This window comes from Dipteris shenzhenensis, chromosome 4 (genome assembly GCF_047967505.1).
Source record: "Dipteris shenzhenensis isolate YYH24624 ecotype China chromosome 4, Dip_SZ_1.0, whole genome shotgun sequence".
NCBI classification, from domain to species: Eukaryota; Viridiplantae; Streptophyta; class Polypodiopsida; order Gleicheniales; family Dipteridaceae; genus Dipteris; species Dipteris shenzhenensis.
Genome location: NC_141599.1, coordinates 38,173,729 through 38,195,460, shown reverse-complemented (window position 1 = coordinate 38,195,460; position 21,732 = coordinate 38,173,729). Strand labels below are relative to the sequence as shown.

Below are 21,732 nucleotides of genomic sequence, written 5' to 3'. Positions count from 1 at the left end.
TGTGAATGTACGCCGAGGAGGCAGCAGTGGATAGAAGAGGATCCTATTCGGGGCAATGCAAACAGCGTTCCCCACAAGTGCCAAGCATGCCACAAAACTGGTAGGTGTGCTCGGCAAACCAGTCCTAGGAGGGAGGGGGGGGAATGTCTTTGTTGTGGGAAGCAACCAAGGAATGCATGCTCCTACAAGATTGTCAATACTTTGTCGCACCTTCCTGGGGGAGACTGGGGGAGCCCATGGTGCTCTGATACCAAGTCAAGAGTATGCAGCAAAGTGAGACATGGAACAGATGTGAATATGAGACAAAAGCACGCAGCAAATACCGAAGACAGATCTGCTATATATCAGCCCATAGGTGGAACAGCAACATGAACAATGCAACCCCTCAAGATAGAGAAGAAGAGGCTGAGACAAGGAGCAGATAAAAGGGTACAGGGGCTGCAAAACAGGGCAGCGACTGGAGCCAAAAGGTCGGAGCTGATGAGGATGAATCTGAGCAGCAGGTAGAAGAGATTCACATGGGATAGCAAGGTTGACCTGTAACCAGAAGAAGAGGAGGCACAGGGCAGCAGCATGAAGCAAGGCGATGAAGCAGGGAGCACTTGCTGAAGAGCTGGCTGCCAACCTGATCTGGAGGAAGGACTGGAAGTGGTGCGAATCCAGGCTGGGATGAGGTGCATAGGGCTGATCAGCATGCAAAGGAGCAGCTAATACTGTCAGGGACCTCAGAGGATGAGGAACTGTAGGTCGAAAGGGCGCACTGGATACAGGGGGAGGGGGGCAATATATAGCTCCCAGTTGGGGGAGCTTTGCTGAAGGGTGGAGACAGAGGAGCACGATATTTGCAGGTGAACAGTCTACTATGAGATCCAAGGGCGATTTTGATGTTTCTTCTGGGAGGGATTCGTCCCTTTATGACACATCATGGACTATCAGGATCAAAGATGCTTGGACCTCAACTTTTTGGAGCTTAGACGCTACCGACAAGCCCTTCTTCAAGCCATAGGGACATCCCAGGAACCCTTTCACCAAGAAGTCGTCACACATTTCTTTGCCAGTGCATCTACTTCAATGGATACTCCTACTCCTACTCCCCCTACTTTTGTGACTACATAGCGATCATTTGGAGGCATTACTTTACCCACATCCCTATCAATCTACCACGTGCGATGTTGTGGATGTGCAACGAAATGGTGGTGTTGTTGCGTACATATACATTGAGAGTGCGGAAATGCATCAACGCGTACGTGAAGCCGTCACTTTTGGTTTACCATGGAAGAGGAAAAGAGAGAAAGAAACATGATACAATTGGGAAGGTTGGGAATGACTCCAAGGAAATTTACAACGAAAGTTAAAGGTGTGATATTACATACATGGAGAAGGGAGGCTCATGTACAATGGAAGGGAGATGAAGGAATACAAGTGTGGTGAAGTGAGGGAACATTCTATGTGGATGAAGGAAGGCAAGTGTGGGAGAGGGCATCAAAGGAAATGTGTATGGACTAAGGAGGTGGAAGGGAGCATGGCTACAAATGGAAGGTTGGTGGCAAATGAAGAGTGTGTGTCCATTACAAAGAAAAGAGCCTTCTTGAATAGGCAAGGTGAGGTTGTAACCCCCCAAATAAAATAATGCTACTTTTCCAAGTAAATATGGGCTTCTACAGAATCTGCTGCTGCAAAAGCAAATGTTTGCCACTCCATGCCTTCTAGCAGTAAAGCTAGAGCATTTCACAAGTCACGAAGTGTACCTGTGTCCAGTGCAGTGTCTGTGGGCAAGAACCTTGATTCTGTTGTGCCTTCTGTACAAGATTACGAGGTTGGTAACGAGCTGAAAAGCTTACCGAGGCAAGCTGCTGCATCTTCTAATGGTAATCGTGACTCTAAGCTTTCTTTAGAGAAGCCATTATCTGCAAAGGCCAATAGAACTATGTCGAGAAACTCCTCCAGTATTTCGGAAGGGGGAAAGGGTTCAAAAAGACAACAGCTGCCAGCATTGGATAGAAATGTAGGACGTTGCAGTTCTGATAAAAGTTTTAGAGGGAACTGTGCTAATGCAGGATCCAACAACTCAAAAATTGAGATTATTTCAAGGAAAGCAAAAACTATTAGGAGTTTAGTACTTACAGCTCTTGCAGATATACAATCGGCACAGTGTATATTACTTAGTGGAGGTCTAGCTTCAAGTGTTCTTGCTGAAGCAGCTCCTCTAGTTCATGTTGGGGGTTTTAAGCTGGGTATCACGGTTCTTACTGGTCCAGCAGCAACAGACAGGACTTTTGCTGAAGCTGTTGTCAAGCGCTGTGAAATAGAGCATGCTATAATTGGTGATAGAGATCGACAAAGTGCGGTGGCATTGTTGGCACGGGAGCTACCTTTTGTTGTGGAGACTCTAAAAACATTTGATCCTGTGCAGGTATCAAATACACAGTTGTTTGGTTGGAATTATGATTTTCAAACAATGAATTAGAGTGCTCAATTTTGGTTGGAGCTCTTCAAGATAGAACTATTCTCGTTTCTAATGCAGATACGGAATAATGTACCAATAGCTGCAGCCTTGAGAGAAGCAAAGTCTCGGGGGTTTGATGTTGTAGTGACAGGGGATGGCACAGATGAACTTTTTTCTGGGTATGGCGTCTAGTTTCTAGTTTCTGACTCTCCAAAAAATTGCTAATAAGGTTTAAGCATTCTTCAATGTTTTTGCCTGACCAAATGCATTCACCATGTATTCTTTGAGATCCAGGGGCAGTGCAAGAATCACATCATCAATCGATATGCAGACTTTGCACCAGCCAATTACCAAGGCCATTCACTCATCTGCATTGATTTTGGGACAAGCCTTAGGGATAAAGGTTAGTGCACGGTTTCTTTAGCCTTCAACCTTGGAAAGGTGTGCAGTGATTTTCCCAATCCTGCCACTGGATGAGCTGGTATTAGGTATTTTCTGCTTCACTTTGTGAGATGTAATGTTACTGGTGTTTGGGATGTGCTCTTCCTTATTTCACTTTTGGTTATTTGAAATGTGTGTGCAGGTGCTTCAGCCTTTCTTCCATCCAAAGATAGTTGAACACTTTGCCAGTAGAGGTGAGGCAGCAAAAGGTGGGAGGTCTGTTTTGAGAAGCGCCTTTCCTGATGTAGTTGCTGCTTGCAGAGAGAAGGATACAATTGAGGTAGTTTTGAACTGTTTCCCTTATCATGCCAGTTGTACTCTTGTTAATCTGATGTGCTAAGATAATGAAGACAACTTTCTTATCCATCAGCTTACTTGTTTTTGATGGGTAGGATCCTAAGGCACCTATGAGGAAGTGGTTTTCATCATCATCTATTTTGGTTTGACCTGACTCCCTAGAAGGCAGTAGTGTAGTCATTTTACTAATTTCTAGAATACAATTGTGTGACTTCTCTCGCATCTCCTTTTAGTTCCTCCTATCATCTTTTGTTCTCTCTCTCTCTCTCTCTCACACACACACACACACACACACATTTTTTTTTGGTAATGCCAATTGCTTGAATTATATGTTCAATATGTTACAAAAAGAGACTCCTAAAGACAGAGAGTCTCAATCAAAAACACAAGTAAACTATCTCCAGACAAGATCTGTCAAGATCTCCTTCCTTACAGGCATCATAAACAGATTGCCATAGGGAGGCTCTGAAGAATTTATAGGGCGGCTCTGAAGAATTTATAGGGCTGATTCAAGTGTTTGTGCATGTATACCATATTATGATCATTCCAAAATGTTCATAGAGCCCAATATGTGATCCAGTCAAGGAGTAGAGAGTATGGTCTCAATGAAATCAGACGTCTACCAAAAAGCCAAAAAAGTTTCCCAAACCTGGTGTTTGGCAAGTGAAGGCACAAAAAACTAGATACCTTTTGAGTCAAGAGCCTTGAAGAGTGACAAAACAGTAATAAGTGTGGGACTGTTTTTGCAAATGCATGACATCGTAGGCATGTAGCTGTAGCTGTAGCAATCTTCCTCTTAACCAAAGTAGCTCCAACAGGCAATGTGCAAGTAATGCACCGCCACAGAAATAATCTTTGTTTGAGGGGCAATTTAGCCTTCCATAGAGCATTCGAGTTCTTTGACCACCAAGAGAGGTTTTTTCATATGCCATAAATGATTTGCAAGATTGTGTATCCAAGGCATGGGCTATAGTAACTTCTATGTTAATACAAAAGTGAGCTTGCATATAGTCACAGGGCGCATATTCAGCCCTTTGGGACATAACTTCCAGTCAGCCAACCTGTCATGATGAGAGAGTGGGAGAATGGGTAATAATGGCTGTAAAAGACCCTTTATTTTCTTCCAGATAGGCCTATGATGCATGCCAAGATCATATTTGACCATGATCTGAGGGAAAGAAAGAAATTGTCCCTGCTCATCCACCAAATCCCCAATGCATCTGATACCCATTTTCCTCAAATTATATGATCTTACAGGCTCTTGACATGCAAGTGGAGGATCAAAAACAACACTCCAAAATATGCTCTCCGCCCTTAGAGATTTGGTAGTGGGATTGGTAGGATCCCATTTGACATTGGATAGTACTTCTTTCCAATCTTGAATGAGTGCCGAGGTAAAGGGGCAGCGTGGTATTTTCCCCATGAATTTACCAATTAAGAACTCCTAGATATCCACTTCCCACTTGCCATAGACATGGGTCTGCATAGTCTAACACTTGTAATAGAACATTTTTGTCCAAGGCTGTTTCTGCCTAAAAAATGTGAGCAGCAGTGACATCTTTCTGGAGAGAGCATGATAGTGAATGTTAAGCACATTCAATCCTCCACTTTTTCGAGGGGAACATATATATTCCATTTTCAATAATCTGAAAGCCTTCTTAGAGGCCTTATTCTTCTAAAGCATGTCCATGGCTCTTGACATGTAGGCTGTGATTTCTTGAGTTGTCCAATGCAGAAGAGGCAAAAAGAATTGTATATGTGCACTATCTTAAGACGGACATGAAGTGGCTATGTGGCTTTGCAATTTTGCATGTAACTTGTCTAATATCCATTTACGTTGCCGTTTACGAGTAACCAGCCAGCCAATAGGATATCCTAGAAGTCTGATTAATGCATGAGGATCCAAGATCTCTCCTGGCCAAAGTAGTGCATGCCAATCATTGCTCTTGAGGGGTATTAATTTTGATTTCTGGAAGTTCACATGTAGTCCTACTGCCAATCCAAGCGGAGACAAAGCATCCATTAATGTTTTCAGCTCTTGCGGTGTATTCTGAGGCATGAAAAATGAATCATTTGCATATGCCTGAGCCACAAAGCTGGCTGCTTGTGGCAATTGCAAACCCTTAATTGTCCCGGTGACTTAAGATGATCTAGATAGAGAAGCAGAGGGTGAGCGGCAATGGCATAAAGTAGTGCACTGAGTGGGAAACCTTGCCTGACTGACCTGCCCAATGTCCAAGGCCTAGATAAATGATTGTGCTAAGGAGTCTTGGTAAAGCCAATGGATAGCTTGCCTTAGTTTTGGACCAAACCCCATTTTGTTCATTGTTTGTGCAATGAAGTCCCACTGAATTGTGTCAAAAGCTTTGGCTATGTCTACCTACAGGATGAGAACATCTTGTTCGGTGTATTTGGCATACTCAATGGCAGTCATGGCATTTGCAATGTTGTCATATATCTGCCTCCTAGGCACAAATCCATATTGAAGGGGATGCAATCCATCATGCAAGATATTATGCACTCTATGTACCAGCATTTTAGTAATGAGCATATATTACTGGCATGAGAGTAACGGGCCTCCAATTAGATAAATGCTCACAAAGATTTTTCTTTGGAACAAGGTTGACTATCCCATGCTTCCATGAGTTAGGCATGTAATTGTTGTTCCAGGCTGCATTAATCATATGAAGCATGATATCTTTGATGTCATCCAAAAAATCCAAATAGAATTCCACTGTAAGGCCATCCCATCCAGGGGCTTTCCCTTTGCCAAGATGGAGCAATGCATCATGCAATTCTTCTGCAGTGAATGATTGCTTCAAAGAAAGTGCATCATGTCGCTGCATGATTGGCTGAACATGTGTCAAGAGAGCTAGCTTGGCATCTATCACTGTTTGAGAGGTAGTGGAAGGGCTGTAAATAAGTTCTGAAAATGATCATGACATTCACGATCAAGCTCACAAAGGGATTGAGTCTAAGTGCCATCAAGCTTCCGCACTCTAAGACATGAACTTTTCCGCCTATGAGTATGTAATCCCTGGAAAAAAGATTTGGATGAACATCCTTTATCCATGAGTGGTTTCATCCTTGCATGGATTTGCCACTTGTTGACCTTCCTTTGCTTGTTTTCCTGTAACAGTGATTGATGATGCAATAAGCTCTCTTGTTGCATGGCAGTTAGATTCTGAACATGTGATAGCTCTGTGAGAAATTGCACTTGATATTTGGCATCTGTTACTTTCTTTCTCCAATCAGCCCTAAAAGATCTTCCATACATCAACGAAGTCATCATTATGGCAAGAAGGGGCACATCAAGCGTGAACTGTTATGCATGGAAACAAGATCAGAATTAGAAGAAAAAGGATGCAAAGAAGAATGACGACGGACCAAGAGATGATGATAGAAAAGAGAAAGCTAAGATTGAGGAAATCAATGTAGTCACCACTAATAGTAGTGACATTGAGATACTTTTCATGTCATGCCTACCTGCAAAAGCGCTTATTACATTTGATGATGGATATTCTTAGGATTGGATCCTAAATTCAAGTGCTTCATTTCATGTCACACCCCATAGGGATTGGTTCGGCACTTATGACAGTGGAATGCATGGCTGTGTTTATCTTGGAAATAACTATGCATGTGACATAGTAGGAGCAAGTTCTCGTTTGCAAATGGTTCATCATTTACTCTAAAGAATGTACGGCACGTACCCAAGTTGACTAAGAGTCTTATATCGGTTGGCCAGTTGGATGATAGTGGTAATTTGGTGATGATTATTATGAGAGTGAGGATACCAATGCAACCATACCCATTGCCTACCAACATTATAGGTCAACCGCCATCCTTGATGGCGGTGCTAGAGTTTGTATCATTACGAGACAATGTTGGAAAGCATGGGGAAGGTCGGAATTTGACACCACCACTCTCGTCATAAAACTACAATGGCATGATTGCCAAGCTGGTCGGCATAGTGAGAGATGTGGAATCACCACCTTCCATTTACCCTTTCGACATTCCTTCATGTTGATGGACTTCTGTGGATGATAACTAAGGTCAACTGACCTAACCTACCACACATCCGGGTTCTTGAGATGGGGAAAGTATATCCCACGGTGAAGGTTGATGCCTTATTAACAATTTATCTTTGCGGTCCAAGTATTCCTACCTCTCGTCACTCACACAAGGGTTGATCCTCTCTGGCATACACCACTAGTCAAAGGTCTTAGTCCAGTTGCAAGGGCTCATGAGAAGTTGTGGGTGTGTTGCATTATTGTTTTCCAATTTTTATATTGTTGGTTTATGCAAAGGTTTTAATGCCACAGTCGGCAAGGTGCACTGATGTATTTCCCTTTTCATGTGCATCATACATGTGGGTGCTATTTCATGCAATTGAATGCATGCCCCAATGATCATCCCCACACTCATTGTCCAAATTTCCAAATGCTGATTGACTCTTTGCATGCATTAACACTCAGAGGACATGCACATGTACATTCAAATCATGCATCACAGAGTTGCAAATCACTCTTTCTTTATGGAATCAATGACCAATGCATACCGAGTATTGATGTATCATGTTATACAACATGTTTTTGATGTGTTTCCAAGTTTAGGTTCATTGAAATGGCATTCGGTCATAGATTCATGACCCAAAACAAGGGTACCGTGTCAAAAATCATCATTTACAAGCTCAATTTACAAAGCAAGTTCCCTACAGCTACATCCGATTGGAATTTTAATGCTACCGAGGGTTTCAACATGAAAAATAAATATAACTTGCTTTTTGAATCATTTCATTCCGACACCGTATGCCTATCCAATCATCTAGGGGTCCGTTTTCCGTAATTATGGAAATTTAACAAAGCAAGTGATTTAAACAAATTCCGGAATCAGAAACAAACATCACAAGCGCGTCCAGCATAAAAATAAACATAAGGTACTTTTTTGTACTTTTCAAAACGGCATCCGGAAAGGCAAGTTTCAGTGCGTTGAAATGTAAAAATTCCAATTTTTAGTTCAAGGCAAACCAAATGAATGAAACCATGTGAACCGAAACAAATTTCCAATTGGTTTTTTCTAAAGAATATTCCAAAATTCCAACTAGCTTGGTTACTCCCGAAAACTGGATGCCAACTGTCGGCTGATTGCAAGGTGAGGCTGGTCAACAGTCAACAGTTGATTGGTCAAAGTCAACAGTAAATGGTCAAGGTCTCAATTGACTGGTCAACAGTCAACTACCGAATGTGCCTAGCTAGTCTGCCATGTGTCGGCCTGAGAAGAAACCACGTGTCAGCACCTGATTGGAGGGTTCTATGTGCCACGTCGATTTCATGGAGCTCCACGTGTCGCTATTCGATTGGCTATCTCTATCAAAGGTTTGGCTCCAAGAAACAAATTCGGCCGGATGTAGTCGACGGAATGGTTCCGTCCACGGAGCACGCGACAGACGGAAGATCGAAGCGAAGGGGGGAAGAAGAGAATATCGTGGGCAAGCAGCAATTTGTAGGAGTAGTGCAAGGAGAGGAATGCGTTTTTTTTTTGGCTTTGTGGTTTGTTTATGCAACAGTCCATCGTCGGACGGATCGCGCAGGCGGAAGGGGTGCCTTTCGACGGAATGTCGTGGTGGTGATGCTTAACGACGAACGCCTGGGAGAAGCAGAATGATGAAAAGCATGGGAAATGAGGGGCTGGCAAGCGATGGCGATGGGAGGGAAGAGATAAGCAGGGATGAAAAGCTAGAATGTGAGGGAGGAGAGAGTCGGGCGATGAGTGGATGGGCAAGGGTAGGGCGGGGAGGATGGAAGCTTAGGGGGAGCAACGATGGCGAGAAGAGGAGGAGGGAAGATTGCAAGGCAGGAGGAATGCGAGGAAGGACCAGAGGCTGATGATTTCTGGGAGGGCGGACAAAGACCAAATGAGAATATCAACTAAGTGACTCTCCTCACAGGAGGAATTTGAAGAGCGCGAGTAAGTAAACAGGAAACAAGAAAAGTGGCGGAGGATCGCGGCTGCGCTAGCGGAGGAAGATGGAAGATAAGTCCCCCAGCAGCAAGCACCCCCCAGGATCCGCTTTCTTCTGTGTCTTTTCTTCGAGGAGGATCTGTGTGTGGGTGTGAGAGAGAGGGTGGTGGATGGTGGATGGTGGAGAGGGATTGGAGAGTGGTGGATACTGGATAATCCCCTCCTAATCAACCCCCAAATCCCACTCCCTAGCATGCATCTTGTAGTCATCTCGGCACCCACAATCTACACCATACCGCATGCATGTGTTACCACTCGCTCAGTCACGATTACCGCACTATCGTGAGTACCCACAATCTCGTCAACTGCGGATGCAACAAATATTTCGGCACCCCGATGCAACGCAACGGCATGCCCCATGCAACACAAATCCAATCATAACTGCCCCATACGGACTCGGATCGAGATGCCGTAAAAAATAAAAATATAGCTTGCATACCATCGTACATCGTACCAATTATCTCCACATCAGCTCTGACATGGTGCCCAAAACCATGACATTAGCTAAAAATAACTGCATCGAATGCCTGTACAAATCCATAAAAATCTCGGCACCGTTAACTCGGATTTGGGTGCAGTATAAAGGAAAAGTGCACACCAAATAAAAGCCCCATGATTGGAATCAACTTGTCATGTCAAATCAAATAAAATAAATGCAAGACTCCACGGTAGACACCATCATGCCCATCTTGATCCACTGACACCAATCATAGGCACACGGTACTAAATAAAAAAGTAAAAAATAAATGTATGTGCCATCTGATAGCATCAATACATCAGCATCACCATGAATGATATGTGACCACTGTCATAAGTACAATGTCATTGACAATATCACTGACCTCCTCATGCATACTAAAGCATAGCACTTGCCAAATATGAGCCACTAACATGGCTCTTATCCACCATAAAAACATGATGTTATCCGAGATCCATGTATCCAATTGGATGGCATCACATAAATACACTAACATCTACCGCATAGGTAAATACCTCCACTGAAATCCATGCATCAGGAAGACTATGTAGACCAAATGATGCATCACAAACATATCCATGCTGAGGGTCTCACCAACACACCTCATCAATGCCACTATATAGCATCTGTCTCTCTGCAAAACCATTGTAAAAAACATAGCCCATACCATAATCCAATGGCTACTGACCATCACAACATCTACATATAATACCATTCCATAATATCAACACATCAAAGCATCAAAACACTCCTAAAAGAGTCATCCGACATGCATGGAAGACCAATCATCCATCCATCTAGAATATGAAACAACCATTCTGAAAATCATCCAAATCAATGAAGAATGACTATCCATCAACATGCCATTGTGGCAAAGAGATGCACTATCCAATCATGGCATCAATAGCATCCAAACATGTCCACTGATCCATGGCATAACACAAATCACTGCAACATATTGTCCGTCATGCACAAATAGCATGCACACCATCACATGTAAAGCATCTGGAAGTCACAAGATATCAATGTTATCAATCATCCCATCAATGCATAGACAGTAAGGCCTAATGCAAACCACTGACATAAAAATAAATGATGCTGCATAACAGCCAATAGACATCCTGCAAGGCATCAACCATGAAGCACATATCCATGCCCTGCTGGCATACACCACTTTAATCATCACCATCATAACAACAAGTCCACAAATGGCGTAAACATCCAGCACCAAAATGATCAAGATATGCATCAACAAGATCCAATGGTGCCTGACATCAATGGCCCTGCCATTGACCACAATGCCTAATACCATCCTCAAATAATACAGTCCAAGCATAGGACATGAAATAGCCAGTACCGCCATGTGCTCGGTACATCATCAATGTGCTCAAAGCACCAACACCTGCTGCAAGATAATAAGGCAAAAAACCCACATGCATCCTAACATACCACATGCAAATCCCTCTGAACAAATGATAATGTAATGCCCAGTCAAATGATAACAACCATCCCAATCATGTTGTGCACAATGCAAAGAGAATGCTGGCACATAGGAATATGCAATGCAATCACAAGCAACAGTGTCTAATGCAAGATAGGACAGTGAGTGCATATGTAAACACAGAGAGGGTAGTCGATGTCGGTGTCGATACCAAGTCACTCCACTCAACTTACCACACTCGGTTACATAGGATTCAGGATGCTCAATGTCTCGGCCCACCCCTACCATCACTTAGCTAGCAGGATGAAACACCCATAACCTCACACCCATGGCTCACTATCTCATTCAGGGGAGATGGGACCTAACAATAACATCTCCAGTTCGGAATGACATAAAAAAATAAAATAAAAAAGTGCATGTGAAAAGTGTGAGTGCACAGGCAAATGTGACTGCTAGGGGATAGGTCTAACATGGACCAGGCCTAGGCCCACCATGTCTCTCCCATCCAGGGATGTCCTAGTAGCTGCCACGCAAGTGTAATGCACAAACAAAATGCAAATAAAACCATCTAGGGTCACCCATCAAATGCTAGATGTCGGCATGGTCGGAATGATGTCAAGTAACTAGTGGTCCATCCACTCAATCCTTACAGTATCCTCACAATCATCTGATACCATGGACTGACTCATCGTCCCTTAGGCACCATCCCCACTCAACTGACTGAAGGGTAGGAAGATATGACACTGAACCCTTATCCAAATGACCACAATCAGGACTAAACATATCACATCCAATTGACAATAACCCAAACAAAAAATAAAATCACACAGTCAACACAAAAACAATCAAAAAACATACCAATCACTCGCAAATAAAACAAAAAATCAAAAATTGCACTGAGTTAGACTGGACTCAGCTACCACGTATATTCCCCCAAAAGAATAATTCGCGCCCCTGCGAATCATCACAGGCAACTCAACTCACTCGGCATGTGGGTTTCATTGTGCCTATTGACAACTTGGAGTGGATTTCACCTATTGTCATTGTGTCTAAGAAGAATCTAAAGATCCGCATTTGTGTGGATTACCGCCAGGTCAATGTAACCATAGTTCTTGATCCTTTATGGTTTATAGGTTTTATTCTGGGTGATGTTGCAGGACACGAAGTCTATTTCTTTATGGATGGGTTTAGTGGTTATAACTAGATCGGATGGCTCCAGAGGACCAAGCTAAAGCTGCTTTTATTATACCACATGGGGATTTTCGTATGCACGATGATGTGGTTTGGATTTTGGAATGCTCTAGCCACTTTTAAGAGGGATAGGGATGAGATTTTTGGTCCTTACCTCAAAGACTTCATACAGGTATTTCTGGATGATCTTAGTGTCTTTAGTGCCCATCTACAACATATTCAGCATTTACACATTTTTCAACAATGATGGGAGGTTTTATTTAGCCTCAATCCAATGAAGTGTGCTTTTGCAGTTAAGATTATTGGGTCATGTTTCATTTAGCCTCAATCTAATGAAGTGTGCCTTTGTTGTTAAGAGTGGAAGAATATTGGGTCATGTTTCATTTAGCCTCAATCCAATGAAGTGTGCCTTTGTTGTTAAGAGTGGAAGATTATTGGGTCATGTTATTTCCATAGAGGGTATTGCAGTAGATCCTGATAAGGTTATGGCAGTAAAACAAGCATCAACTCCTAAGGGATGTCTTCACTTTCTGGGGAAAATTCATTGGCATACTTGTCATTTACGATTTTTGGCGCATATGGAAATTCCCTTGAATGCAGTAACTCATGAGGAACCAAAGAGTTTCATGTGGATGGATGAATGTGATAAGGCATATCAATGGTTGAAGATTCAACTGTCACGTGCATTGGTGGTTGTATCCCCAAATTGGAAGAATGTTTTCCATGTTTTTGTGGATGCCTTGGACATGGCCGTTGGAATGTGCTAATGTAGGAATACTAGTAGAACCAGTCTATTATGCTAGTAGACGACTCTCTTTGGCTACTGAAAATAATTGTTGTCACTGAATGTGATGGTCTAAGAATGGTTCTCTATTCATAAGTTCTAACATTATTTGCTGGGATGCCCTTTTGTGTTTCATGTGGGTCATTTGGCTTTGCTTTATTTGGTTTGCCAACAAAATTTGACTGGTAGATTGGCAAGATGGATGCTTCTATTGCAAGAATTTGAGCTCGAGGTTGTTCATCAACCGGGCTCTCAATATGCATTGGCTGATTATCTTTCCTAGTTGGATATTCTAGAGAAGCACATGTTGGAGATGCGGATGATTTTTCAAATGCCTCACTCTTCATGGTAAATTTAATCGAGCCATTGGATGCAGAGGAAGAGACATTTGATGGTCTATGGAGTTGGTATGAGGAACTATTTCAACTTTTAACCACAAGAACCATGCTTGAACACCTATCTCACGATCAACACAAATGGGTGGCCTTGCGGAGCTATTCTTCAAGATTGTCCTAGGGCGAGTGTATCGTCACAATGTTGCGGACATATCACGATGGTGCATATTACCACACAATCAAGAATCCGTCGTGATAGAGGCCCATTATGGTGTCTCAGGAGGTCATTTTTTGGGCTCGACTATAGCTAATAAGATTTTGCAAGCAAGATTGTGGTGGCCTATACTTCACTGAGATGCTCGGCACTTTGCTCAACAATGTGATGTTTGCCAGTGCTTGCATCAACCTATAGAGTGAGATTGAAATGGGATCTAGATTTTATTAGCCCATTCAAACTAGCTACAGCCAAGACTCGCAATTGCTATATCTTAACTGCTATAGATTATTGCACCAAGGGGGTGGAAGCTTGGTCTTTGTGGGATAAAATTGCAAATTTGGTACTCTGGTGCCTGTATAAGGACGCTTTTGCACAGTATGGTTGCCCCAACGAATTGGTCAGTGATCGTGGCACTCATTATTTAAGTAAAGTAATAAAAAAGAAGTCTTCACCATATTATTTGCAAATGAATGGCTTGGTGGAGTCCTCTAACAAGACCATTGTGCAGATTCTCACTGAATTGGTCAACCTAAGCCGCACAAATTGGGATGAGAAGCTAGTTGCGCTTAAGTGGGCGTATCAGACATCATTCATAGTAGCACTGGGTTTCACACCATTTAAATTGGCTTTCGGAATGGAAGCTATTATGCCTATTGTGTACGTGGTGCCCAATATCCGCATTGTGGTTTCTAACCAATTGATACTGCAAGAATTCCTTGCATACTACATGGAACTGATTGAAGAACTAGAGGAAGACTGATTGTTGAATTTTTATCTCAATTCGGTTATTCCAAGTGCGGAGGAAACACCATATTGGCCTAATGTCCAAAAAGAAGATTTTAAAAAGAGGATAATTGGCTCTAGTGTTTCACACCCCACTAGGCAAATTGCATGGTAAACTAAAGCTAATGTGGATGGTTCGTTATTGGATTTTCAAGGAGTGTGGTTCGACCTCTTTTTATCTGGCTAATTTGAACAGCTAGGTGATCCAGTTAATGGTTTTTGATTGTGCAAGTATTATTGTGAGGGGGTAATTAAATGCCCCTTCCCACTTATAGATGCAAAGGTGGCCTTAACCATGGTTAATGTGATGGAGTAGCCTATAGATTTTGGAGAGACATTCATGTTGCAGATTGTGCCATGGTTTATGATGATGTGCACTCACTTTAAAGCACGTGCCCATTGTGTTGTGCTTATCTACTCTTCTGCCTCGTGTTTCCTCATTGTATTCTTGCACTCTTCGTGGAACTTTGCTCTTTTGGTTGTTTTGCCTTCTTTGCCATCTCTCCTATCTTTGTGAGTACCGTGTCACCACTCTTCTTCCATGCTTCCTTGTGCTATCACGATTCTTGTCTTGTGCAAGATGGGTATGCAGTAGATACAATTTGTGCCTCTCACACCATTGGTGAAGGTGCATGTTATGGCGAGCAACCAATGGTTGTAGGCACTACAGATTCATAGCTTCTCTTCTATTGATTGGGAACAAGTTCCCCCTCACCCAGCGGCATTGAGTACTGGGGTGTGTAGGCTACGCTCACCTTGGCACTCATTCATCAACAATTGTTTCTGCCTGTTGATGGTAGAGTAAGCATTCCAAATAAGCTCACATCCCACAAGCTCGCCCTTGACCTAGTCTTCCTTACTCCAGGTGTAACAACGGAAGGAATACCCAACTCATCACCAATGCTCTATTCTGAGCCACTGGATTTACCATCCACATAAGGGTGACTTGTATTCACATCAAACATGGGTTGATCTACCTTCTCTTTTCCTTTTCATGATACCTGGATACCACTATCTGCATTGCTTTGAGGAGATTCTCTTGATCTCAATCTGCCTGTCCATGGTGAAGAATGTGAACCACTGCTAGAGGACACTCCAGGTCCACTATTATTTTGTGATTGCTATTGTGAATTCTGTGTAGCATTACCATTTTGTGCATCTACATCATCAATCACATTTACTGGTTTATACCAGCTGCTCATCTCATTAAAAAAAACATCTTTGCTCACTGTAAACTTATGAGTAGAAGGATTATAGCATCTATACCCTTTCTGCTGCAGAGAATAACCAATAAAGATACACTTCTCAGCTTTTGGATCCAACTTGGACCTCAACTCATCTGGCATATGAACATAGGCAATGCAACCAAAAATTTTCAAATGAGAAATATCTGGTTTCTTACCAGTATACCTCTCCTCTAGAGTCATGCCATGTATTGCTACAGTGGGAGTCCTGTTCATTATGTAGACTGCTGTAGCAATTGCTTCAATCCAATAAAAATCTGGCAGGTCTTTTTCGTTGAGCATGGCACGAGATACCTCTCCAATATGCCTGTTTTTCCTTTCTACAAGTCCATTTTGCTATGGGATATGACTGCATGAATATTGCTGCTTTATGCCATGCTCCTGCAAGGACCTTGCAAACTCATTTGAGAGGTACTCTCCCCCTCCATCACATGTTGAAGTAGGGACACAAGCAAATCTCTCCAACTCGATTCAATTGCTAGAGAGGAGATGGGTATCCTCAAATTCTTCTCCGATAAGGTAGCCATTGCAGCAATGTCTAAAGCGATTAAGGTGGTACGTACGGTCCTCTCGGATTCCACATAGAGAAGACGAATGGCCCATGAAACTGAGCCGAAGCTGCTGCTCCTGGAGCTCCCGCAGCCCCCTCCTGGTCCCCTGCTACCTTCCCTCCCCGTCGCTCTACCTCGCGCCATCCCGCTCCCCTATCCTCTGCTTGTGCTCTGCTGGCTGCTGCGCGCGTACCCTTCCTCCCCATTTGTCATGTGCTGCTGGTTTTGGTCTGCGTTCTGTCCCGTTTCTTGCTCGTGGTCCTTTCCTTCTCACAGCTGCCTCGACACTTGTTTCAGCTGTTCAGCTAGGTGGCCACTTGCTTCACTCCAAGGTTTACGCGCAGCCTCTCCTCACGGCATTCAGCCTTGTGGCAGGGGTCCCGAAGTGCAGCAGCCCCTTCTCCTCCCCCTTTTCTTCAACCATCTTCGCCATCCCCAGACTGTTGCCTCCCGCTTCTTCTTGTCCCTCTCGGATTCAGCCCCTTCCTCTTGCAGCAACGGTTTCTAGCTTGTTCTTTCGGTATGGTGTTGGGGGTAAAGGCCCATGTATACCGGGTACTAAATACCAACATATATATGATGCTATAATGGAAGGATCAGGTAGATCTTGCTACAACCATACACTGTGTTGACTGGTCTAGTCTCTCCCTCTCCTCCTCTCTCAACCGGATTGACATCTTCAATTGGTATCAGAGCAATACAACTTGAGCTTGTGAGTAGGATTTGTGGAACACCAATTTGGAGGTGACGAAAGTTGAACATCGGCATCTCATGTTCAATAGCGGCTTGCCAAGAGCCTGTTGGGTGAAAGAGCAATCCGATTTGAACTTGCTGTGGAGGGACAACTTTTTTTTAAAATAGCATACACATCTTTTGCAAATCTATAGCTTGTGACTGCATCCCATAACCTCAAAAAGAGAGACATGACTGCTGTTTTCTTGAGATTGGAAGACTACTGCGAGCACAAAAATGGCTGCCTGCCAAAAGATCACAAAATTCCCTACTCTCTGATGATTTGGAAATTCATTTGCTGTTGCTGAGCATAGTCGACTTCACTCTATATCTAGTTGCCTCTTCTTTCTTGCAAGAAACCGCCACTTCTAGAAAATGGTTTGAAATGTCGTGTTTGGCTCAACATCCCACAATATTCAAAACATGCTGATGGCTCTTGCTCTGTTGTAATGAACTGAACTACCAAGAAAGAAGTCATTATTACAACACTACAAGTTCATTTCTTCCATAATTTCCTGAGTTGGGATTGCTTCCAAATTAGGTAAAGTCATGGGTGATTCCATATAGGTATTGAGAGATTGATAGCAACAGATTTGTAGCTTTGATGGGCGACTTCCACAGCAGACACATAATCAAAATCGGCCTCGCTTGGTATACTATTGCAGCACGTCGTGTAAGTAAAACATCTCCATGATCGTATTCTCTAAACTTTTGGATTATTCCTTGGTACTTAAGTATATATAGCATGTCAAGGAGTGGTGCTAGGCTGTGGCGAGGGCATGGAAGAGGGCACGGGTGAGGGCGAGGGCAAGGGCGAGAATGAGGGCGAGAACCATGCACGTCTTGGTTTTTGCTTCTTAAAAGTTGTTCATCCTGAGCTAGGTTGCTTTGCATAAGTACAGGAATTAGAATTCAGTGGTCGAGGGGTTTGAAAGCTTTTTATCCATTCTAATCCTTGCAAGTGTGTACTAAGATAAGTTATAACCTTGATCATGAACTCCAATCTTATCTCAGTCTTTGATGCTATCATCACCCAAACAAAAACAGTTGATGCAGATTTCTTGATTGATTGCTGGAAGCAAGAAGGAAGGGTAAACTGCAAAAGTTGTCGTAGGGACTCTACTATACTACTCTAGTACATAAATCTTCTCGATCAGAAGTTTGAGGAAGTGTACATTGCGGATCCCTTGACTTGTATATCCTTCCTCCTTGCAAGTGCTCCTTGCAAATCATCAGTGATCACCAGCTCCTTACAGTCTGTAACATCTAGCAGCCTTAGCCTAGGCAGCTGGGCAAGCCTTGCAGGAAGAGACTTCAGACGTGATGCCTTGCTTACTAAAAGTTCCTGCAAACTTGGAAAGTAGTCGGCAGTCTCCCCCTGGTCTTGATCTGGCACGCTTTCTAGCAGCTGGCACTCGCTCACATTAAGCTTCTTGAGGACAGGCAATGACATAACCGAGCAAGGTATTGTATGAATTGATGTATTCTTCAAGACGAGTTCCTCCAGCCTGACTAAGGCTGCAAAAATTTGATCATTTGGTAATGCATTGAGGTCGAGTAGCCTGCAACCGCCCAAATTAAGCTGCCTGAGACTGCTTAGAAGGCGGAAGGAGTGGTGGAGAGGTTTCAGAGATGTGCAGTTCACCATGTTCAAGATGGAAAGCCTGGGAAAGGCGCCTGGATGCACCTGGGGAAACTCTTCAAAGCGGCAATCAATGAGCCAAAGCTCTTCCAAGGCTGGGAAAGCTTCCGAGCAGCCAAAGGAGTCCGGAAGGCGTTGCAATGAATTGCATAGACACAGATCCAGCTTCGTCAGCTGCTTGAGTTTATCTAATGCAGGAAGCTGAACGAGGCTTCTGCAGCAACGCAAGTCGAGTGTTTTGAGTTGGCAAAAGCAATCAGGAACCCAGGCCGCCAATTCTCGAAGTGCAAAGCATGAGTTGAGATCAAGCGTCTCAAGGTGCGCCAATGACTTGAATTCCGGTGGGAACTCCTTCAGCTTCTCGAAGTAGACGCTCAACCATCGTAGAGATGTCAGCCTCCCCATTGTGCCAGGAAGGGCCTCCTGTAACGTGCTGCTGATCCAGAGCTTCCTGAGCTTAAGCAACGAGCTCAACACCTCCAGTGAACAGAGCTGCTCCTGCCCAAAAGCCTCGCCAAGCATGGGACAACAAGCAGCTTCGGCGCTCCCTTCGTCCCAAACATTTGCACATCCTCGAGCATTCAAGTACTGCAAGTTGACAAGCTTAGAGAGAGCTCTCGCTGGCAAAGAAGCAAGACGACCACAACCTTGCAGGTTGAGGCGCTCAAGCTTGATCAATTTAGCTATAGAAGATGGTAGAGATCGTATAGCTGATCGGCGAAGGCTGAGCACGCGAAGCTCCGCGAGTCTTCCCAACATGTTAGGCAGGGAATCTATCTGTGTATTGCTCAAATCCAAGACTTGAAGATTTGGAAAGTTGCGTAGGAATTTGCCATGTATGGCGAGGATCTTGTTATCGCTGAGCAGCAGTACTCGCACCGAAGGTGCTCGGATTCTAGTCGAAGGTAGCGACTGGATGTCGTTTCGTATCAAGGAGATCTTTCGTGCTGAGAGGACTCTGGAAATCTGCCACGCCTCTGGAAAACTGCTCTCTTGCCTCCCGGCTTTGAAGAGACATTGCTGCTCCGACACTGGCTTCCCATTTTGCAAAATGTAGAGCGCTAGATCGCGAAGCACGTCATGAATTTTGCAGCTGAAGACGTGCGAACTTCGACTATCTGACCATCCCTTTTCTAGCTCCACCAGAGAACGCCCTACAAGCACGCCCAGCAGATAATACGCTTCCGTCTCAGCATCGATATCCTCGTGTCGTCCCACAAATTCCTCACCAGACCACACCTCCAAGAGTTGCTCGATCTGTATATCTTCGTCTTCCGGAAACGCAGCAAAGTAGAGGAAGAAATCCTGGAGCGCATGGCCTCTGGAGCTGTCGATTGTTGTCAAGTCATCGTAACTTAGCTTGAGGCGATGGAAGAGTTGCACTTCGTGCTCGCGGTCGATAACAGCTGCGTTTCGTAAATTCTGCAGGGCGAAGTTCCAGGTGTTAATGTCTGTTTTCATGGCCAGATATCCACCGATCACTTTAAGAGCTAGAGGAAGGCCCTTGCATTCTGCAACCACGTTCTCCATTGAGTCCCGCAGATGTGAAGGCAAGTTCTCTTCCCCTTGGAAAGCATGCACGCAGAAAAGCTTTCGGCTGTGCTCTTCGGACAGCATCTCCACGCGAACTTCCATGGCATGAACTCTTTCCAGAACGGGCCTGTTGCGGGTGGTGAGCAACACTCGGCTTCCAGCTGCCGTACTGAGGACCAAACCATTCTAGATGTGCAGCGTTCCACACATCGTCCAAGACAAGCAAGCACTTTCTTCCCCGGAGCAGATTGAACAGCTGCATCTTGCCATCGTCCTTTGAATCGAAAGTTTTTGTCGCATGCGCAGCCTTCTTGCAAAATCTTTCCTGCAAGCGTTTGATGTCTGGGCTACGCCCTACTGTAAGCCAACATACGTTGCTGCTGAAGTGGGCTTGAACCGTTGGACTATTCACTACCGTCTGAACTAACAGAGTTTTGCCCGCACCACCTGCAGCCCAAATTCCGATCCATTTCGAGCTGGAACTCGAATCTGTCAGCATGTCTTCGACTTGTGTAACCAGATCATCCATCCCAAACACGAACTCGGGAAGAGGCTGTAGCTCCGAAGACGATTCCGTTTTGGGTTCTGTAGGCATGGACCTTGTGCCAGAGAATGCCGATTCCGTCACCCTGTCTGTGCCACTTTTAATCGCGTAGAAGGCACGATCCCGGTTGAGGTCCTCGCATGTCATCCATCTTTGAGTCTCCAAAGCCAGGTTCAATCGGAGTATCTCGCTAGCCAGGTTTTGGAGATCCGCGTCCATGGCATCCATGTGCTGGTTTATCTGGGCACTGTGGCGAGTTGAAGCGGCAAAATCTATCAGCTGCATCAGCTGCACATGCTCTTTGATTTGTATGGTGGCCGATTCAAGCTGGCAGCTCACGCGATACCTGGTTTGCCACCACAAGCGCGTCAATCTTCAGAAACTAGTTAATCTAGCTGCTGCACGTAAGATTTGCGGTCACGCAAGTCAGCGTATACGCACCTGAGGACGGGATTCCAACGAATTTCAGGGTCGGCACACTTCAGAATCACTGTCTGGGCGTCCACAAGAGAACGGTAAAAGTCTTGCAGCAATGTTCGGACAGGAGGGCTAATGTTAGCACGGTCTTGCTGCTCCTGGTCGACGAGCTCCTGGACGACGGGTTGCAGGGATTGGAGAAGCTGCGAGAGCTTGGAACAATGGGTCGGCAAAGTGATGACCTTATTGGCAGCAACAATGAGTTTACTCAAAAGCTCGGATACAGCAAAGCCTATCACTGCTGGGACGAAGCCTGGATCCGCCATGGTGTTTGTTACAGGATGCCAATTATGCACACCTCAGGAACAAGAAGGAGAAGATGAGGAGGAAAATGAACAAGAAAGTGTGTCTTGTACATCAACGAAACGTGCATGATTGATACAAGCAGCCTAGGGTGACAAGAAAACGCAGCTACCCTTCGTGAACTTTACTCTTGAGAAGGAAATGTCGCAAAGCCTACGTACACTCAATATATAGAACACAAAGTTGATGTTAATATAGAAATGCCCCTTAGTGATCAAATTTGATACACTTACATCTTGCCATCTTAACATCAATCCATTTTGAGTCTACGT

The 21,732-nt window shown here is 44.1% G+C and overlaps 2 protein-coding genes across 2 annotated transcripts; one reads left to right on the top strand and one right to left on the bottom strand.

The window, feature by feature from the left end:
- The first annotated feature begins 854 nt into the window (after positions 1-854).
- On the top strand, positions 855-3,287 carry LOC147902820 (uncharacterized). The gene is made up of 4 exons (XM_087374131.1): positions 855-2,413; positions 2,525-2,625; positions 2,741-2,849; positions 3,030-3,287. Exons 1-4 carry the CDS (start codon positions 1,700-1,702, stop codon positions 3,225-3,227), a joined length of 1,122 nt encoding a protein of 373 aa, XP_087230257.1. The 5' UTR covers positions 855-1,699; the 3' UTR covers positions 3,228-3,287.
- A 14,423-nt stretch (positions 3,288-17,710) lies between these two features.
- LOC147902819 (putative disease resistance protein At1g61300) lies at positions 17,711-21,505 on the bottom strand. The gene is given in 3 exon segments (XM_087373830.1): positions 17,711-20,317; positions 20,319-21,026; positions 21,122-21,505. Coding segments are annotated over 3 exon segments (3,213 nt in total). The 5' UTR covers positions 21,424-21,505; the 3' UTR covers positions 17,711-18,114.
- Between the last annotated feature and the right edge of the window lie 227 nt (positions 21,506-21,732).

Bases quoted from the DNA above. Each gene is read 5' to 3' on its own strand.
- LOC147902820 (XM_087374131.1), top strand. From the start codon at position 1,700: ATGCCTTCTAGCAGTAAAGCTAGAGCATTTCACAAGTCACGAAGTGTA. The intron at 2,414-2,524 runs GTATCAAATACA...TTTCTAATGCAG, and splicing joins AAACATTTGATCCTGTGCAG to ATACGGAATAATGTACCAAT. The intron at 2,850-3,029 runs GTTAGTGCACGG...ATGTGTGTGCAG, and splicing joins GACAAGCCTTAGGGATAAAG to GTGCTTCAGCCTTTCTTCCA.